Genomic DNA, 21,805 nt, shown 5'->3' with positions numbered 1-21,805 from the left:
CGGAGAGGCTGAGGGGTTCATTCCTTCCCTATGCCGCGGGACTTTTTAACTCGTCGCGGGGTTTGGGGGCACGCCCACGGTCGTAACACTGTTTGTTGTTCATTTATTTGATCCATTAATTTATTTATTTGATCTATTTAATTATTTATTAATATTAAGCTATCTTCTGTTATCGATGTTAGTATTGTTTATCTGTTTATCTATCTGTGTATTTCTGTGTCTAACTGCTGGCTCCTGAATTTCCCCCCGGGGTATCAATGTTTGTTAGCGCGGTGGGACGATACGACCGTGGGAATTTGATAGTAAATATTTGTTACACATGTAAAATTATCTGAAACAGGCACCGTTTCATCAGCAAAACCGTTCGGGGTGGAGTGATTGGATTTGTCTACTACCCCAGTAGAAAGTGTGTTTATGTGTACTGTAACACTATTCAAACTGTCACGCTCTAGTCTACACGAGGAGCTATGTGCATGCTGGAAGTCTAGCCTAGCGCTAGTTAACTTTAACTTAACAGACTCCAAACCCATCCTAACAGGTGGTCTAATCACCTGTGCCCCGGCCTGCTCTAAAGTGACCTGTCATGAGTGGCTCAAACAGTAATCTACATTCCTAGAAAGAGTGAAGGCGCCTTCACGGTTAGGGTGAAGGCCGTCCTTCCTCGGCAGGTCGGGGCGGCCCCAGAAGGAGGGCCAGTTATCTATAAAATACAGTCCCTGCTTTTTACAGAACCCAGCCATCCATCGATTAAGGGAGACTAATCTACTAAACCTCTCATCAGTGCCTCTCCCAGGCAGGGGGCCAGAGACAAATACTCGATGCCGACTCATCTTTCTGGCGAGATCACAAGTCCTCGCTATGTTTTTCTTTGTGATCTCTGATTGTCTCATCCTAACATCATTGGAGCCGACGTGTATCACTATGTCCGAGTAGCTAGTGTTGTTGGAACTACGCTGTTGACTAGACCTATTGCGAGTCAGCTCCCTAAGATTAGCTTCTATGTCGGGTGCTCTGCCCCCAGGAATACACATTACCGTGGCTGGATTTTTAAGCGTAATATTTCGGGTAATGGAGTCCCCTATGACCAAAGTGCGAGGGCCAGTAGACCGAGATGACTTTGGACGGCTATGCGTCTTACCTGGGAAATGTTTAAGCAGGCGGCCCCCCAAGGCTGCGTGCTCAGTCCGCTGCTCTTCACCCTGCTGACGCATGACGGCACTGCAACCTACAGCAACAACCGCATAGTGACACACGACTCTGGTGGGTCTCATCACCAAGGGCGACGAGACTCAATACAGGTTGGAGGTTGACCTTCTGACCACGTGGTGCAGGGACAACAACCTCCTGCTGAACGTCAACAAGACCAAGGAGATTGTTGTTGACTTCCGGAAGGGTCACACCCAACACCTGCCGCTGACCGGTGCTGTGGTGGAGAGAGTGAGCAGCACCAGGTTCCTGGGGGTGCACATCAGTGAGGATCTCTCCTGGTCCACCAACACCGCATCACTGGCGAAGAAAGCTCAGCGCCGCCTGTACTTCCTGCGGAAACTCAGGCGAGCAAGTGCTCCTCCGGCCGTCATGACTACATTCTACCGTGGCACCATTGAGAGCGTCCTCTCCAGTTGTATCGCTGTTTGGGGTGGTAGCTGCACTGAATACAACATGAAGGCCCTGCAGCGCATAGTGAACACGGCTGGTAAGATTATTGGTGCTTCACTCCCCTCCCTGAAGGACATTTACACCTCCCATCTCACCCGCAAGGCGACCACGATTGTGAGTGATGTGAGTCACCCCGCTCACTCTTTGTTTGATCTTCTGCCCTCTGGGAAGAGGTACAGGAGCCTGCTCTCCCGCACCACCAGACTCACCAACAGCTTCGTACTCCAGGCTGTTAGGATCCTAAACTCTCTCTCCCCTTCTGCGTAGCGTCCTGTACTTTTGCGCTATATTCTGACGGTCTGCTGTATGCACACTTGCTCCATTTTTGCTCCTCTTATTTATTATGTTATTTGTTTATTTATTATTTATTCATCACTCTTATTTATTCATTGTTTGTGCCTTCTTGTTTTTATTTTTTTGTGTTGTTTACTTGTACGTATGTATATTGTTTACTATGTCTTGTCACCGTGGGATAGTGGGAACGTAATTTCGATTTCTTTGTGTGTCTTGGCATGTGAAGAAATTGACAATAAAGCAGACTTTGACTTTGACTTTTTTCTGTAGCTGGTAAAGTTTACTTGTAATAAGTCTATATAGTGTGGGCTATAATGCTAAATGTTTCGACTCTATGGTGGGAGACCATTACGTTAGATTTACAGTGTGTGTATGAATAAGATTTTTTTTTAAATATAAACATTAGAACTCTGTGAGTCGTCACCTTGTCGTGGTGGAGGGGATTGCGTCTCCTAATGATCCTAGGAGCCGAGTTGTCTATGGCTTCATGCCCTTGGTAGAGTCACCCATGGCAAAAGGGTCTGAGGTGAGGGGCCAGACAAAGCACGGCTCACACGAACCCTTTATGAAGAATAATATAAATGGATTTCGTTTTCCCTCGCCTGGACGCGGGTTAGGTCTGGAGCCAGGCCTGGAGTTGGGGCTCAAAGGCGAGCGTCTGGTGGCCGGGCCTTCACCCATGGGGCTCGGCTGGGCACAGCCTGAAAAGGAAACGTGGGTCCCATGGGCTCACCACCTGTGGGAGGGGCCAAAGGGGTCGGGTGCAAAGTGAGCTGGGCGGCGGCCAAAGGCGGGGACCTTGGCGGTCTGATCCCCGGCTGCAGAAGGTGGCTCTTGGGACATGGAATGTCACCTCTCTGGTTGGAAAGGAACCCGAGCTGGTGTGTGAGGCAGAAATGTTCCGACTAGACATAGTCGAACTTGCCTCCACACACAGTTTGGGTTCTGGTACAAGCCCTCTTGAGAGGGGCTAGACCAGGGGTCCCCAAACTTTTTCCTGTGAGGGCCACATAACTTTTCCCTTCTCTGATGGGGGGGCCGGTGTCAGTTTGTAACAGAAAAAGTGTGACGATCGTAGGGGAGCTTAAAACATTTATTGTTTTCCAGAAAGCCACACATAACCAAATAACGGTTATTTAATAACCCTTTCCAGGTTCTTTACAGAAAAAAAGTCAGGAAACAAATAATAACACTATTAATGAAATAAATAATAACTAAATAACCCTCTCTGAGTTCTTCACAGAAAAAAAAGGAAATAAATAATAACTAAATAACTCTCTCTGGGTTCCTCATAGAAAAAAAAGCCATGGAGCATTAACTTTCTGTTGTGCCATGCACAATCTTAACAGATAAAAGTTCAGCTCAGTTGTCAGAGCAGAATCTCTCTGACACACATGAGCAGTCTCTTAAAGTTCTTGTGTTCCTTCCTTATAATCCTTTTGTAGGTTCCAGTAGGCTTGTAGACACCGCTGTCTTTATTGTTAAAGTTTGCTAGTGCGTCATAGTCTGGAGTAAAATTTGCTGTGGCAATTCTTAGGCGAGATCCGAGGTGTTGGTCCGTTTACCTCGATCTGTGACGGGTTGATGTTGACGTTCATGTGGCTGAACGTCACATTGCGTACGTCGAGCCAAATTGGCCACTCTCTTTTAAACGCTCGGCACTGTGTCCACCTTGCTTTTCCTTGGGCGACTCATTTTAATGGAAGGATTCCAGGGGAAGGTTTGTGGGTGGCTTTAGCGCAAAACTGCATCTGAAAGCTCAGCGCGCGAATTACAAGAATGCTGTCGTCACAACCCACGCTCTAAATTCGGGACTGATACAAATAGAGCGCGAGTGCGCCATGTCCGTACTACTGAGTACGTACACGCACTTGTGAGTGTGCACCGAGCTTTCTGACACGGCTTCCGGTAGTAAATGCGCAGGCGAGCGCTTCCCCATCTACTGGGGAAACGCAGTCATTGCAGGCAAAATGACCACAAAAAAAAGTTTAATAATACAATTTGTTCAGGGTTGGCGGGCCGGATTAAACGGTCCCGTGGGCCGTATCCGGCCCGCGGGCCGTAGTTTGGTGACCACTGGGCTAGACTCTCTTCCACTCTGGAGTTGCTCACGGTGAGAGGCGTCGAGCAGGTGTGGGTATACTTGTTGCCCCCCGGCTGGGCGCCTGCACATTGGGGTTCACACCGGTGAACGAGAGGGTAGCCTCCCTCCGCCTTCGGGTGGGGGGACGGGTCCTGACTGTTGTTTGTGCCAATGCACCAAACAGCAACTCAGAGTACCCACCCTTTTTGGGGTCCTTAGAAGAAGTGCTGGAGTGCGCTCCTTCTGGGAACTCTATCGTTCTACTGGGTGACTTCAATGCTCACGTGGGCAGTGAGACCTGGAAGGGCGTGATTGGGAGGAATGCCCCCCCCGATCTGAGCCCGAGCGGTGTTCTATTATTGGACTTCTGTGCTCGACACATATTTTCAATAATGAACACCATGTTTAAACATAAGGGTGTCCATGTGTGCACTTGGCTCCAGGACACCCTAGGCCGCAGTTCGATGATTCGACTTTGAAGTCGTGTCATCGGATTTGCGGCCGCATGTTTTGGACACTCGGGTGAAGAGAGGGGCGGAGCTGTCAACTGATCACCACCTGGTGGTGGGTTGGCTCCGATGGTGGGGGAAGATGCCGGTCTAACCTGGCAGACCCAAACGCTCTGTGAGGGTCTACTGGGAACGTCTAGCAGAATCCCGTCGGGAAGAGCTTCAACTCCCACCTCCGGCAGAGCTTTGAGCATTGAGTCAGAGTGGACCATGTTTCGTGCCTCCATTGTTGAGGCAGCCGATCGGAGCTGTAGCTGTAAGGTGGTCGGTGCCTGTCGTGGCGGCAATCCCCGAACCAGCTGGTGGACACCGGCGGTAAGTCAAAGTCAAAGTCAAAGTCTGCTTTATTGTCAACCTCTTCACATGCCAAGACACACAAAGAAATCGAAATTACGTTTCCACTATCCCACGGTGACAAGACACGACATACATACAAGCAAACAACACAAAATAAAAACAAGAAGGCACAAACAATGAATAATAAGATTGATGAATAAATAATAAATAAACAAGTAACACAATAAATAAATAAATAAGAGGAGCAAAACGGAGCAAGTGTGCATACAGCAGACAGTCAGAATATAGCGTAAAAGTACAGGACGCTACGCAGAAGGGGGGAGAGAGTTCAGGATCCTAACAGCCTGGAGTACGAAGCTGTTGGTGAGTCTGGTGGTGCGGGAGCGCAGGCTCCTGTACCTCTTCCCAGAAGGCAGAAGATCGAACAAAGAGCGAGCGGGGTGACTCACATCACTCACAATCGTGGTCGCCTTGCGGGTGAGATGGGAGGTGTAAATGTCCTCCAAGGAGGGGAGTGAAGCACCAATAATCTTACCAGCCGTGTTCACTATGCGCTGGAGGGCCTTCATGTTGTAGTCAGTGCAGCTACCACCCCAAACAGCAATACAGCTGGAGAGGACGCTCTCAATGGTGCCACGGTAAAATGTAGTCATGACGGCCGAGGAGCACACGCTCTCCTGGGTTTCCGCAGGAAGTACAGGCGGCGCTGGGCCTTCTTCGCCAGTGAGGCGGTGTTGGTGGACCAGGAGACATCCTCACTGATGTGCACCCCCAGGAACCTGGTGCTGCTCACTCTCTCCACCACAGCACCGTCGATGGTCAGCGGCAGGTGTCGGGTGTGACCCTTCCGGAAGTCAACAACAATCTCCTTGGTCTTGTTGACGTTTAGCAGGAGGTTGTTGTCCTTGCACCACGTGGTCAGAAGGTCAACCTCCAACCTGTATTGAGTCTCGTCGCCCTTGGTGATGAGACCCACAAGAGTCGTGTCGTCAGCAAATTTCACCATGCGGTTGGCGCTGAAGGTTGCAGCACAGTCATGTGTCAGCAGGGTGAAGAGCAGCGGACTGAGCACGCAGCCTTGGGGGGCCCCCGTGCTCAGCGTGATGCTGGCGGAGGTCTTGTCGCCAACACGTACCACCTGAGGTCTCTGACTGAGGAAGTCTAGTAGCCAGTTGCAGAGGTAGGTACTGAGGCCCAGCTTGGCGAGTTTGCAGATGAGTCGTTGTGGCACAATGGTGTTGAAGGCAGAACTGAAGTCCACAAACAACAATCTCACATACGAGTCCCTACTCTCCAGGTGGGTGAGGGCCGAGTGGAGGGCCGAGCAGATGGCATCCTCAGAGGACCATTTGGCTCGGTACGCAAACTGGAAGGGGTCTATGGTGGGGGGTAGAATGGATCTGATGTGCTCCATGACAAGCCGCTCAAAGCACTTCATGATGATGGGCGTCAGTGCCACGGGGCGGTAGTCATTGAAGCAGGACAGGGCAGGTTTCTTTGGCACAGGTACGATGGTGGCAGCCTTGAAACACGAAGGGACAACGGCCTGCTGCAGGGAAATGTTGAAGATGTCCGTGAAGACACCCGTCAGCTCCCCAGCGCAGTCCTTCAGCGCTCGACCCGGGATGTTGTCAGGGCCCGCCGCCTTACGAGTGTTGATAGCGGCAAGCGCCCTCCTCACGCTATCAGCAGAGAGGCACAGGGGCTGCTCTTGTGGAGGAGGAGGGGCCTTCAGCGGGCAAGTGCTGTTCTGAGCGTCGAAGCGAGCAAAGAAGCGATTGAGATCGTTGAGCAGACGGATGTCGCCCTCACAGCTCTGCGGTGCGGGCTTGTAGTCCGTGATGGTCTGAATGCCCTGCCAAAGGCACCGTGCGTCCTTGCTGTCCTTGAAGTGGGCGGTAATCCTGCAAGAGAACGCCCTTTTCGCCTTCTTGATGCCCCGGGACCGGTCGGCCCTCGCTGTCCTCAAGCCAGCCTCATCCCCGCTCTGAAGGCTTTGTCCCTGGCCCTCAGCAGCCTGAGGACAGGCCCAGTCAGCCACGGCTTCCAGTTAGCCCGAGTGACGATGTATTTCGAGTGGGTCACATCATCAATGCACTTCGCGACGTAAGAGGAAACAGAGTCAGTATACTCCTCTATATCCGTCCGATCATTGCAAGTGGCCGCCTGCTTAAACATTTCCCAGTCAGTAGAGCCAAAGCAGTCTCGATGGGATGCCGTCAAGCTGAAGAAGGAGTCCTATCGGGCCATTTTGGCCTGTGGGACTCCGGAGGCAGCCGACAGGTACCGGATGGCCAAGCGGACCGTGGCTTCGGCGGTTGCTGAGGCAAAAACTCGGGCGTGGGAGGAGTTTGGCGAGGCCATTGGAGAATGACTTTCGGACGGCTTCGAGGAGATTCTGTTCCACCATCCGGCGTCTCAGGACGGGGAAGCATTGCATTGTCAACACTGTTTACAGTGGAGATGGCGTGCTGCTGACCTCGACTCGGGACGTCGTGAGTCGGTGGGGAGAATACTTCGAAGACCTCCTCAATTCCACCGACACACCTTCCATTGTGGAAGCAGGGCATGGAGACTCTGAGATGGACTCTCCAATCTCTGGGGTCGAAGTCACTGAGGTAGTTAAAAAACTCCTCGGGGGCAAGGCCCCAGGGTTGGATGAGATCCGCCCAGAGTTTTGAAAGGCTCTGGATGTTCTGCGGCTGTCCTGGTTGACACGCCTCTGCAACATCGCGTGGACATCGGGGACGGTAGCTCTGGATTGGCAGACTGGGGTGGTGGTTTATGAGGGGGGACCGGAGGGTGTGTTCCAACTACAGAGGAATCACACTACTCAGCCTCCCAGGTAAGGTCTATTCAGGGGTGCTGGAGAGGAGGGTCCGTTGGGAGGTCGAACCTCGGATTCAGGAGGAGCAGTGTGGCTTTCGTCCTGGCCGTGGAACAGTGGACCAGCTCTACACCCTCGGCAGGATCCTCGGGGGGGGCATGGGAGTCCCCCCAACCAGTCCACATGTGTTTTGTTGACTTGGAGAAGGCGTTCGACCGTGTCTCTCGGGAAGTTCTGAGGAGGGTGCTTCGGGAGTACGGAGTGGCGAGCCGACTGATAAGGGCTGTATCACCAATGTCAGAGTTTGGTCCGCATTTCCGGCAGTAAGTCGCGTTCCCAGTGAGGGTTGGACTCCGCCAAGGCTGCCCTTTGTCACCGATTCTGTTCATAACTTTTATGGACAGAATTTCTAGGCACAGCCGAGGCGTTGAGGGTGTCCGGTTGGGGGACCTTTTGCAGACGACGTGGTGCTGTTGGCTTCTTCAAGCCGTGATCTCCAGCTCTCACTGGAGCGGGTCGCAGCCGAGTGTGAAGCGATCGGGATGAGGGTCAGCACCTCCAAATCCGAGTCCATGGTCCTCGGTCGGAAAAGGATGGAATGCCCTCTCCGGATCGGGGATGAGATCCTGCCCCAAGTGGAGGAGTTCAAGTATCTTGGGGTCTTGTTCACGAGTGAGGGCAGGATGGAGCGCGAGATCGACAGGCGGATCGGTGCAACGTCGGCAGTAATGCGGACTCTGTACCGACCGGTCTGTCGTGGTGAATCGAGAGCTGAGCCAAAAGGCAAAGTCTCAACTGAAGTGGCTGGGGAGAGGGAAGTCTGGGAGTCCCTCCTAAAGCTGCTGCCCCCGCGACCAGACCCCCGATAAGCGGAAGAAGATGGATGGATGGATGTAGTATAGTTATATAGGCCTGTGGAATAATTGGAACTGTAATTGACGACGAGTCTGATGTCAGCGCCACATTTACTTCCGGAGTCAGCGGTGTTGTTTATAAGTCAAAGTCAAAGTCAGCTTTATTGTCAATCCCTTCATATGTCAAGACACACAAAGAAACCGAAATTCCGTTTCCTCCATCCCACGGTGACGAGACATACAAGTAGGCGACACAAAACAAAAACAAGAAGGCACAAACCATAAATAATAAATAAAATGAGCGATGAATAAATAATAAACCAATAACCCAATAAATAAGAGGGGCAAAACCGAGCCAGTGTGCATACAGCAGACAGCAAGAACAGGACGCTACGCTGAAAGGGGGAGCGAGTTCAGGATCCTAACAGCCTGGAGTACGAAGCTGTTGGAGAGTCTGGTGGTGCGGGAGCGCAGGCTCCTGTACCGCCTCCCAGAGGGCAGAAGATCAAACAAAGAGTGAGCGGGGTGACTCACATCACTCACAATCTTGGTCGCCTTGCGGGTGGAATGGGAGGTGTAAATGTCCTTCAAGGAGGGGAGAGAAGCACCAATAGTCTTACTAGCCGTTTTCACTATGCGCTGCAGGGCCTTCAAGTCGTAGTCAGTGCAGCTGCCACCCCAAACAGCAATACAGCTGGAGAGGACGCTCTCAATGGTGCCGCGGTAAAAAGTAGTCATGACGGCCGGAGGAGCCCCCGCTCGCCTGAGTTTCCGAAGGAAGTACAGGCGGCGCTGGGCCTTCTTCGCCAGCGATGCGGTGTTGGTGGACCAGGAGAGATCCTCACTGATGTGCACCCCCAGGAACCTGGCGCTGCTCACTCTCTCCACCACAGCATCGTCGATGGTCAGCGGCAGGTGTTGGGCGTGACCCTTCCGGAAGTCAACAACAATCTCCTTGGTCTTGTCGACGTTCAGCAGGAGGTTGTTGTCCCTGCACCACGCGGTCAGAAGGTCAACCTCCAGCCTGTATTGAGTCTCGTCTCCCTTGGTGATGAGACCCACCAGAGTCGTGTCGTCAGCAAACTTCACTATGCGGTTGCCGCTGCAGGTGGCAGTCATGCGTCAGGAGGGTGAAGAGCAGCGGACTGAGCACGCAGCCTTGGGGGGCCCCTGTGCTCAGCGTGATGCTGGCGGAGATTTTGTCGCCAACACGTACCACCTGTGGCCTCTGACAGAGGAAGTCCAGTAGCCAGTTGCAGAGGCAGGTACTGAGGCCCAGCTTGTCAAGTTTGCTGATGAGACGCTGTGGCACAATGGTGTTGAAGGCAGAACTGAAGTCCACAAACAGCAACCTCACATACGAGTCCCTCCCCTCCAGGTGGGTGAGGGCCGAGTGGAGGGCAGAGCAGATGGCATCCTCAGAGGACCGTTTGGCTCGGTACGCAAACTGGAAGGGGTCAATGGTGGGGGGGAGAACTGACCGGATGTGCTCCATGACAAGCCGCTCAAAGCACTTCATGATGATGGGCGTAAGTGCCACGGGGCGGTAGTCATTGAAGCAGGACGGAGCAGGCTTCTTCGGCACAGGTACGATGGTGGCAGCTTTGAAACACGACGGGACGATGGCCTGCTGCAGGGAAGTGTTAAAGATGTCTGTGAAGACACCCGTCAGCTCACCAGCGCAGTCCTTCAGCGCTCGACCCGGGATGTTGTCCGGGCCCGCCGCCTTACGGATGTCGATAGCGGCAAGCGTCCTCCTCACGCTGTCGGCGGAGAGGCACAGGGGCAGCTCGTGGGAAGGGGGAGTGGCCTTCAGCGGGCAAGTGCTGTTCTGAGCGTCGAAGCGAGCAAAGAAGCGGTTGAGGTCATTGAGCAGACGGACGTCGCCTTCACAGCTCTGCGGCGCGGGCTTGTAGTCCGTGATGGTCTGAATGCCCTGCCAAAGGCTCCGTGCGTCCCTGCTGTCCTTGAAGTGGGCGGTAATTCTGCACGAGAACGCCCTCTTCGCTTCTTTGATGCCCCGGGACAGGTCGGCCCTCGCAGTCCTCAAGCCAGCCTCATCCCCCGCCCTGAAGGCTTTGTCCCTGGCCCTCAGCAGCCTGAAGACAGCCCCTGTCAGCCATGGCTTCCGGTTAGCCCGAGTGACGACGGATATTGAGTGTGTCACATCATCAATGCACTTCCTGATGTAGGAGGAAACAGAGTCAGTATACTCCTCAATGTCCGCCCGACCGTCGCAAGTGGCAGCCCTCCTAAACACGTCCCAGTCAGTAGAGCCAAAGCAGTCACGAAGCGCATCAGAGGCACCCTCAGGCCACACCCGCACCCGCTTGCGAACTGGTCTGGATGTTCTCACCTTTTATCTGTATGCGGGCAAAAGCATAACAGTGATATGGTCAGAAAGTCCAAGATGGGGGAGGGGGGCGGCTTTGAAAGCTCCTTTATGCGAAGAGTAGACCAGGTCCAGGAAGCTGTCGCCACGCGTAGGAAAATCAACATGCTGGTGAAGCCTCGGAAAAACAGACTTCAGGTTAGCATGATTAAAATCCCCAGCGAAGATGGTGAAACCGTCAGGGTGCGCTGTCTGTTGGTCACTGACAGCCTGGTACAGTTCACTAAGAGCCGCGACCCTGTCGCCTCCGATGTTGGAAGGCGGGATGTAAACCGCGACCAGCAGAATCGCGGTAAATTCCCTCGGCAGGTAAAAAGGACGGCACTTAATGATCACAAACTCCGCCAGTGGCGAGCAGTGCCTGCATACCACCACAGAGTCCCGGCACCACTCGTCACGGATGTAGACGCATATTCCACCTCCACGAGATTTCCCCCCTCGTACAATGGCCCGGTCCGCCCGATAGCACGCTAGCCGCTCCAGACGTACAGCCGAGTCCGGAATGTTGACGGTCAACCAAGTCTCAGTGAACACGAGCACACAGCAGTCGCGCACCGTCCGGTTTGTAGATCTCAGCAAGCGAATGTAATCCATTTTGTTGTCCAGCGATCGAACATTCGCCAGAAGAATGGAAGGCACGGCCGGGCGAGCCGGGTTGGCCGCCAGCCTGGCCCGGACGCCCCCACGCTTGCCCCTCTTCAGCCTCCTCGCACACCGCTTTCGACGCTTCCCAACCGGGGGAGGAACAGCAGACGAGTGACAGAGAGGACGAGGATTTCGCTGGATTTAATGATTTGTAGTGACACAGATGTTTCGATAAACTTATTTATGTTATAGTTATTTGAATAATTCGTAATATGTTACGTCAGGCTCGTTCTCAGTTCCTCCTTCATGTGTTTATTTAATGTTAGCATACTGTACCGTTCAGCCTGTTGCTTATTAATGTCTGTTTTTGGATTATGTCAAATCAATTTCCCCCAAAAATGCGACTTATACTCAGGTGCGACATATATGTTTTTTTCCCCTTTATTGTGCATTTTATGACTGGTGTGACTTATACTCCGGTGCGACTTATATTCCGGAAAATACGGTAGCTAGAATTGCTCTAAAAAAATAGCTCAATAGCGATGCAACCTGATCCAATCAAACAATAAATAGGGAATGTATAATAATGGGAAAATATCTTTTGATAAAGAAAAAATATCGACCTGAGTAATCATTTTTTAGTGCTGGAGCCTATCCCAGCAGTCATCAGGCAGTCGGCAGGGGACACCCTGAACCGGTTGCCAACCAATCGCAGGGCACACAGAGACGAACAACCATTCGCACACGCAGTCACACCTATGGGCAATTTGGAGAGGTCAATCGGCCAACCCAGCATGTTTTTGTGATGTGGGAGGAAAATCCGGGGAAAAACCACGCAGGCATGGGAAGAACATACAAATTCCCCACGGGGAAGGCTGGAGGTGGAATTGAACTGTGAGGCGGACGTGCTAGCCAGTGCATCACCGTGCCGCTCCCTTTTTTGTCTCTTTTACATTAAAAAAAGCAAAATATGCAGAGATGTAAATCCCCCCCACAAAACAATTGAAAAATTAAAATTTTAAAAATAATGCTAAAAAAATGCTATATAGATTGCACTTACTCCGGGCATTATGGGGAATGCAAACCACATGATAATCGAGGGAACACTGTATTGCAAATGTTTTCTCTTAATTTTCTTTTGGCAATATCAAGGTAGCATTATGGAATGCCTGCACACAAATGGACACGCATGCACTCGCACGCATGCACTCGCACACATGCACACGTACACACACACACACATGCACGCACACACACGCACACACACACACAACCACACACACACACACACACACACACACACACACACACACACACACACACACACACACACACACAGTGACAACCAGGTTCTTCACTAATTTATATATTACCTCAATAGCCACTGTCCACAGCATGAGATGCATCTCAGAGTCAGGGAAGTAAGCTCTGACTTGAGGAGACATGCCAATAAGTGTACAGTTGGTCACAATTGCAATGACACTCATGGCTTCAAAGGCAAGCTAAATACAAAGGGGAAGAGCAACAAACAACAAATTGTTCAGTATATTTGTAATTTGCGTTTTGTTATTACCTTTTGACTTTTTGCAACAACCTGTCTAAGAAATGTTCCTATCTTAGCCACATTGTTCTTTTGACACCTTGTTAAACATATCTAATTTTGCGATTTGCAGAGCTTTCTCTGTAATTTGCAAAATCAGTCAGACAATAAAATAAGTTCTTTTACAGCAGTATCACATTTTCATTCCTGTGATGTACCATAGATGTAATCAGTGATATTTCAATTAAAACTTACGTATCACATTAATGAATTATTCAGTTTTACGTTTTACTCATTCAGTTGTGGTCTATATAAAGTAGAACAGCGATGCTTTTGTCTGAATTCCTCGTTTTGATAGCATCACGGTCCCTCTTTTATACTTGTTCCAAGGTGCGCCGTTTTGGTGCGATCTGTTTAAATGCAAATGAGATACTGCACCCCACTCCTTCCAGGCCACAAGATGTGCGCCTCCCTCTCCGGTCAACATATTTGTAGTTTTTTAGCCGAGGTACCGTTTACTTGCGCCGCAAACCCTTTGATTGATTAAAAGATGTCAACAGCAGTAGACTTGACCAAAGCACAAACAAGCAACTTTGGGAAGCTGAAGGACTCGATAGTATGAGATCAAATTGTGTTTGGCATACGTGACAAATGTGTGAGAAAAGAAATGCTGAGCGACAGTGACCTTTCTTTGGACAGCGCTCTGAAGATCTGTCATGCGAGTGAACTTTCCGCCAGGCACGCAAAAACATTTGTACAAAGTGACGCTGCTGCGGATGGCACCTGTGTAACGGCATTGGCTTTGGGGTACTACCCTTCACATACTCCATCAAACAGAGAGAATGCACAACCTGTGATTCATGCACCAAGAAGGGTCCCAGTTGCTCTCCGCGGCAGACTTAAGGAAGAACTGGACCGTATGGAGAGTTTGGGAGTCAAACAGAGAGTGGAAGAGCCCACTAACGGTATATTATATGGTCTGTGCTGGGATGTGCTCTGTATATTGGGACTTTTATTTTGAAGAATGGTGCACACAAAGTGTTGTTTTTGCTGTTTTTGTTTGACAGATGTGCTCAATAAATGGGAGTCGCTGATAGTGTAAGGGTACACTTGCTTGTCTTGTGTGTCAACACCGTAAGTTCGATACCCACATATGGTATGAATGGTGTGTGAGTGACAGTGTGAATGTGTGTGTGAATGACCAAAAAAAAAAAAGATATGCTCAATAATAACCAGGTGTTACCAATGTGTTGATTGGCACTGGCAAACCAAAGCGAGTTGTGATGGTCGTCATTTTGTTCGGTCTCCACAGTATTACTTATTCTATTGATATAACTCTGCTAACAGTTGTACTAAGTTCATTTTGTCTTCACTTATAAATTAGTTGACTGGTTCTTTCATCACAGACAAATGATTTAGGTTGTTTTATTTACCTGACATGTTTCGGCGTGTACAAGCGGCGGCTTGACTTAGCTTGCATGGTCATAATGTTGCACGCCAACACTCACGCACGTTGCCTCTCAACAAAGTTATTGAAATCACTCAAATGGCCACTTCGTACACTGGGCCCATAACCTGTTAGCAGAGTTAGTTGACTGGTTCTTTTATCACAGACAACTGATTTAGGTTGTTTTATTTACCTGACATGTTTCGGCGTGTACTTTTGCCTTCATCAGAGTGTCACTGGTGTAGGTGTGACGCGTCTTTATCAGCTGATGGATGAAGTCGTGGCACACCTGTCAGATATGACAGGTGAGTCACGCTCTCTGCTGTCCGTTCACCCCTCCAGAATGCTGCTCCAGGTGGTAGAGAGCATGAAAGCTCCCGGAACAGCCCCGGATGAATACAGACCCACATTATGGAAACGCTACGTAGACGACATTCTGGAGAAAGTGAAAACAGGACATACACAACACCTCACAGACCATCTCAACACCATAGACACCACTGGCAGCATCAAATTCACTCACGAAGAGGAAACGGATCAATCCATAGCTTTTCTGGACTTGAACATACACCACACAGACAACGGAGATATCAAAATAAAAGTACAGTCAAACCTCGGTTTTTGAACATCCCGGTTCTCGAACAAATTGGAATTCGAATGAAAAATTCGAGATGTTTTTGCATCGGTTGTCGAACAAAATTCGGAGGTCGAACCTCGCGAGATGAGCCGAAAGGACCAGAGAAAACCCGACCGTGCAGCCCGGATGCCGACTGACTCCGTTCGTTATTGTATTTTCGTTCCTTTGAGTGAGGATTGTATTAACCCCTAATCATGCCTCCGAAGAAAGCAAGTGGGAGCATTAAAGCCATCCTAAAACACAAAGACGCACTTAAAGCAATGCGACAGTGAGCGCCCGGCGCGATGCGGTTGCGTGATCGGACCAAATTAAGTTCCCTACGCACTGAAGTCCACTTAAAATTTTTAAAGTACATAAGGACTTTAAAAATATTTTCTAAATTTCAGCGACGGCTCTGTCACAATAATGTGACCAGTGCAGTGCAGTTGCGCGGTCGGTGGTGCGCTACGGTTGCGCGTTCGGCGGTGCGCTGCAGTTGTGCGATCGGATAAAAATGCGCAATTGAAAAAAATGCTTAAAAAAGGCGGGGTTTTTTTGTCTTGGAACGTATTAAAAATGTTTTCCATTATTTGTAATGGGAAAAATAGATTCGGAATTCGACCGATTCACTTCTCGAACCGTCTTCTGGATTGTGGTCGAAAACTGAGGTTTGACTGTACACAGAAAACACACACACACCGACCAATACCTCCTCTGGACATCTGAACACCCCACTATCCACAAACTGTCAGTAATCAGGACATTACACGAACGTACAACAATAATCACGGACCAGGATGATAGAACACAGGAAGAAAAACACATACAACACGCACTTAAAAGGTGTCAGTATCCACAGTGGGAAATAACTAAAGGTGCAGGACAGGTCAAAAACAAAAACAACACAACACAGGGGGGAAAGAAAAATCAAACAAGTACCGTATTTTCCAGACTATAAGGCACACCTAAAAACCTCAAATTTTCTCAAAAGTATAGTCCGGTGCGCCTTACATATGGACCAAATTCCGGCCCGCGGGCCAAATGCGACCCGCATCTAAATTTAAACTTGCCCGAAGCATTGTGTTATAAAATCAATCATAAGTGGCCCGCTGAAGACTATGAATCATGAATCAAAATGACTATGGATCATTATTTTGTGATTATAGCAATTTGTTGCATCTGAAGTTGAAATAAAAAAGATGAAATGGAGAATGATTTGATTTGGATTAAAAATCTGACATGATGCAACCTGGCCTGTTTACTGCAGTCACAAACACCAATATCACCCTTCTTATTCATACAACAATAACAACAATAAAACAAACTTAATACATCTAATAAAAAATTCATTCAACTTTCATAAAATTGTTAATTTGTTATTATTTTAATCTTTAACTTTTGTGGTAGTGCAATTGACGACAGATTCTCATTTGCAATATCAACCTATCTGCAAAGGATATAGTAAAGGATATAGTTACATATTTACAAGTTCATTCACAATGGTAATGGTTCATGGAATGTTGGCGCAAAGACTGTCTCAGAAAATTAATGCATTAATGGTGCGCCTTATAGTCCGGTGCGCCTTATGTATGGATGTTTTAAAATGGGCCATTTATTGAAGGTGCACCTTATAGTCCGGTGCGCCTTATAGTCCGGAAAATACGGTAAACAAGAACACAGAGGAATTGTGACGTTGCCATATGTGAGAGGGGTTACGGAATGCATCCAAAGAGCCATGAGGAAACAACATAAACACACCGGTCAAACCACACACAACACTCTGTCAGATACTGGTTCATCCAAAGGACAAAATACACCCGGAAAATAAATGCAACTCCATATACGAGATCCCATGCAAATCATGCAATAAATCATACATCGGGGGAGACAGGGAGGAACTTTACTACAAGAAAAAAAGAACACAAGAAGGAGTGTGAGAAGGAGACAGCAACAAGACAAGTGCAATTAAAAGAACAAGCACAACAGGAACACTACAAGTCAGCCATCACCGATCATTACAAAAGAGAAAATCACATCATGGACTGGGAGAAGGCCAGAGTCATCCGCACCGAACAAAACAAACATCAGCGTTGGCTCAGGGAGGCCATCGAGATCCGCAAGCGGGGCCCGAGGACCATCAACAGGGACGAGGGAGCTACCATGCTCTCTTCCACCTAGAGCAGCATTCTGGAGGGGTGAACGGACAGCAGAGGGCGTGACTCACCTGTCAAATCTGACAGGTGAGCCACGCCTTCATCCATCAGCTGATAAAGATGCATCCCACCTACACCAGTGACACTGTGATGAAGGCGAAAGTACACACCGAAAAATGTCAGGTAAATTCATCCATCCATCCATTTTCTGAACCGCTTAGTCCCCACGGGGGTCGCGGGAGTGCTGGAGCCTATCCCAGCCGTCATCGGGCAGTAGGCGGGGGACACCCTGAACCGGTTGCCAGCCGATCGCAGGGCACACAGAGACAAACAACCATTTGCACTCGCACTCACACCTAGGGACAATTTGGAGTCTTCAATCGGCCTACCAAGCATGTTTTTGGGATGTGGGAGGAAACCGGAGTGCCCGGAGAAAACCCACGCGGGCCCGGGGAGAACATGCAAACTCCACACAGGGAGGGCCGGAGGTGGAATCGAACCCGCACCCTCCTAACTGTGAGGCGGACGTGCTACCCAGTGCGCCACCGAGCCGCCATGTCAGGTAAATTAAACAACCTAAATCATTTGTCTGTGATAAAAGAACCAGTCACCTCACTCTGCTAACAGGTTATGGGCCCAGTGTACGAAGTGGCCGTTTGTGTGAGTTAGATAACTTTGTAGAGAGGCAATGTGCGTGAGTGTTGGCGTGCAACATTATGAACATGCAAGCTGAGTCAAGCTGCCGCTGGTCCCAGCTGGTTTTTGACGGTGATGAGAAGAATTATGAACTGTGAGAGACGAAGTTCTAGGGACATGTTACTGTAAGGACTGAAACACACCATCCTCGAAGAGCCCGACTGGTGTACAAGCAGCGCGAAGGAGGAAGAAGACGATGCAACTATGAACGCCAAGGCTTATGCGGAGGTGATCCAGTTCCTGGATGACAAAAGTTTGTCACTTGTCATGCAAGGAGCACCTGATAATGGTCGCAAAGCTCTTAATATTTTGAGAGACTATTATGCAGGCAGATGCAAGCCTCGGATCATTTTCCTGTACACTGAACTGACATCTTTAAGGAAGGCCAGTGGAGAAAGCATGACTGATTGTATCATCCGTGAAGAAACAGTGATCACAGCTTTGAGAAATGCTGGAGACACTGAGTGATGGTCTGTTGGTGGCGATGGTTTTAAAAGGACTACCAGAAACATTCAAACCATTCTCAGTTCATATCTCATAGAGTGAGGACCCAGTGAGTTTTGCAAACGTTAAAAGCAAACTCAGAAGTGGACACTGACAAGATGCGTGGGGCAGCGACATCAGAGGACAACGTCATGAGGGCGGCCGGCAGTGAAGCGCACTCCAGCAGGTGTTGATCGACGGGAAGATGGGACCACAGATGTGGTGTGTTTCAGAATGCGGCGTGAGAGGACACATAGCCAGAGTGTGCCACCGCAAGCAGTGGTGCGACCTCTGTCAAAAGTTCATCCCACTGCTTCACGACCAGCAGAAGAAGACCGCAACGTCGGGACGACGTGCGGACAGTATCTGAGGTGCACTACAGCAGCGAGTTCACGTTCGAGGTGAGCGATTATAATGCAGTTCAGCAACGACCCCATGTCAAGCATTTTAAAGACTTCCCACATCATCACGAACATTACGCGGTTGAAGACGTTTGACGATGGATTCCGGTCAGAGACTCACTTCATGGAGCTGGCTCATGGGACGAAATCCAGTGGGGTTGCAGAGGGCAGGGGAGATGCGGAGGTGGTGCTGATTGACAGCAGGGGGCAACGCCATAAAGCTACCCTGTCACAGGTATTGTACATTCCCACCTATCCACAAGACATCATCGCCGTGCAAGCTGCGACCACCAGAGGAGCCACTGTTATCTTTGAGAGGTAAAAACATCCTCAAGTGCAGAGATGGCACAAACTTCAACATATACCTGTCACGCCCGTGCCAGAGGACACTCAGCCAGCGGCAACTTCCCTCAGCCACACCCCTTCATTACCGCAATGACTGTCACCTGCTCCCTCATGTATTTAAACCCTGTCCGCGTGTTTCCTCTCCGTCGGTGTCTCCTGTTTCTTCCCGTTTGTGCCTGTTGTGTCTTGTGTGTAGGCTCACGGTCAGAACCTCTTCCTGGTCTGCGCTTGGTAAGAGGGGAATCCCGTTTCCCGCTCGCTATCCGTGAGCCTCTTTCCGCCGGTTCCTTTGTTCACCTTCCCCCTTCCCTTCAATAAATCCTGGTTCAAGCTGCATTTGGTCGCCCTGGCTCAACTCAATCCTGACAATCCTGTATTGGCCCGAATATAAGACAGCCCCGATTATAAGACGACCCCCTCTTTTTAAACACTCAAGTTTGAAAAAAGACATTTTGAACACCAAATTTAATTTTTATACAGAAAATAATTACATCTGAAACAAATGATTATAACAATATATTCAAGAGAAAAAGCATGTTATTTTGCCTCATTCAAATCATGCAAAAACTGTCTATCACATCTTAATATCTGAACATCTAAATATGTAAACTAAAGTGCAATCACATTTGTAAATGAATGACTTCTGGTTTTTGAAACGTAAATAAACAAATCTACTGTGATAAACAAATCTGAATAAGGAAAAACATTGCAATAAAATAATGCAAACTGCTACCGCTATTGTTAGGGAGCCTGAGGACTGTATAGGCCAGCGGTCGGCAACCCGCGGCTCCAGAGCCGCATGCGGCTCTTTAGCACCCCCTAGCGGCTTCCTGGAGTTTTTGCAAAAATGCGCAACGTTTTTATTTTTTCTTTAAATACGGTTTTTATATGGTAATCATGACTCAAACATTCTTATGCTGTAAAAATGTATGAAGTTGTAAATATATTAAAAATACAGAATTTAAGAATGACGCCAAATGGCAAAATTGCGTCATAGCCTGCGACACAGCACAGGTGAGTTGTAAACAAACAGGTGTGTGAGTGATGGGTCATGGATTCAAAAGGCAAAAAGAGAAAGATTGCTGATGAGAGCAGAGGCTTTAAGAAAGAATGGACTGAACTCTGCTTTCATTGCCAATACTGAAGCATTGCCTGCATGTTTGATTTGCAATGAGAAGTTGTCAAAGAACAAGAAGAGGAATTTGGAGCGACATTTTCAGCTAAAGGATGCTAAATTTGTTGCCGATCACCCAGTTGCAACTGAGAGGAAAGGTGCAATTGCAGTGCTGGTGGAGAAATTTGAGGACCGAAAAAACAGTTTCAAGATGTAGATTGCATCTCCAAACTCTGTTACTTCTGCAAGTTTTGTTGCAGCCCGGGAGATAATAAAACGCGGAAAACCATTCACCGAGTACATGAAGGATTCATTCATTAAAATATCAGAGTGCCTATTTTCGGACTTCAAACACAAAACCGAGATCATTCAGAAAATTAAAGACATGCCTCTCCGCACAAACAATATCACCGATCAGCAAATCAAGGACATCAATTCGGCTCCAGCTTTCTCAATTGCCTGTGATGGATGAGTCGTGTGACGTGACCAGTATCGAACAGACAGCGCTGATATGCAGGTACGTGAACTCTAATGGGCTGCAAGGAGAAATGATCAAATTGACACCACTATTTTTCTTTACATTATTTTAATAATAGGCATAAAACTTCGTGATCGGACAAACGGCACAACAGTGGACAGTAGTAACAATGAAATGTATACAGTATACTCATTTTGTGTCAAAGACGCACACGATCACAGCAACATACCAGCAACCTTTAACTTACCGCTGCGCACAAGTGAAAATAGGTATAATGTCTAGACCCCGAATATAAGACAACCCCCACTTATTATTATTTCAATGCAAAAAACATTGTCTTATATTCGGGCCAAAACGGTATTTCATTTATGGTTATTTAGTATAGCGGAACCGTTACGCGCAGTTAGTTATGTAACATGTGCCGTCTACTAGTGTTGTGTGACGTCAGAAGTTGAGCGTTGACTTACGTGCTGTATTTTTGTCTGTTGCAGAACCACACACACACACACACACACACACCCTCACACATGCACGCACACACACACACACGCATGCACTCACACACACACACACACACACACACACACACACACACACACACACACACACACACACACACACACACACACGCACACAACTCACCCTTCACACACTTCATACAATAATCACACACACAAGAATCACATTCACACACCCAAAGACTCACCCATGAATACTACACACACCTGCTCTCACATCCTTACGACCAAACTTAACCCTTTTGCCAGTTTGCCTGTATGCCCCTCTGAACCACAGTGCCTGTTACTTTTTTTGCCAATAATTCAGTAACGCAATCAAAACTGAACCACGTCTTCCCTCCTGTGTTCTGACCGACACCCGGGGGCGAAAAGAGCATAACCAATCCGAGCCAAGCCCCGATACCAGGGGTGGGCAAGCTTTTTGACTTGCGGGCCGAATTGGGTTCTAAATTTTGACCGGGGGGCCGAACCAGGAGCAGATGGATGTAGTGTTTGTGTGAAGTAATATAAACCA

At 49.0% G+C, this 21,805-nt stretch overlaps 1 protein-coding gene across 1 annotated transcript in view; it reads right to left on the bottom strand.

Moving 5' to 3' along the window:
• The window catches only part of ano10a (anoctamin 10a), a 221,477-nt gene that overhangs the window by 8,979 nt on the left and 190,693 nt on the right, over positions 1-21,805 (bottom strand). The window contains exon 11 of the mRNA XM_037252069.1: positions 12,874-13,002. Within this exon, the coding sequence (XP_037107964.1) occupies positions 12,874-13,002 (129 nt within the window). The remainder of the gene's footprint in view (positions 1-12,873; positions 13,003-21,805) is intronic.

Source organism: Syngnathus acus, chromosome 5, assembly GCF_901709675.1.
Source record: "Syngnathus acus chromosome 5, fSynAcu1.2, whole genome shotgun sequence".
Lineage (NCBI taxonomy): Eukaryota > Metazoa > Chordata > Actinopteri > Syngnathiformes > Syngnathidae > Syngnathus > Syngnathus acus.
This window is presented reverse-complemented; position numbering and strand designations above follow the sequence as displayed.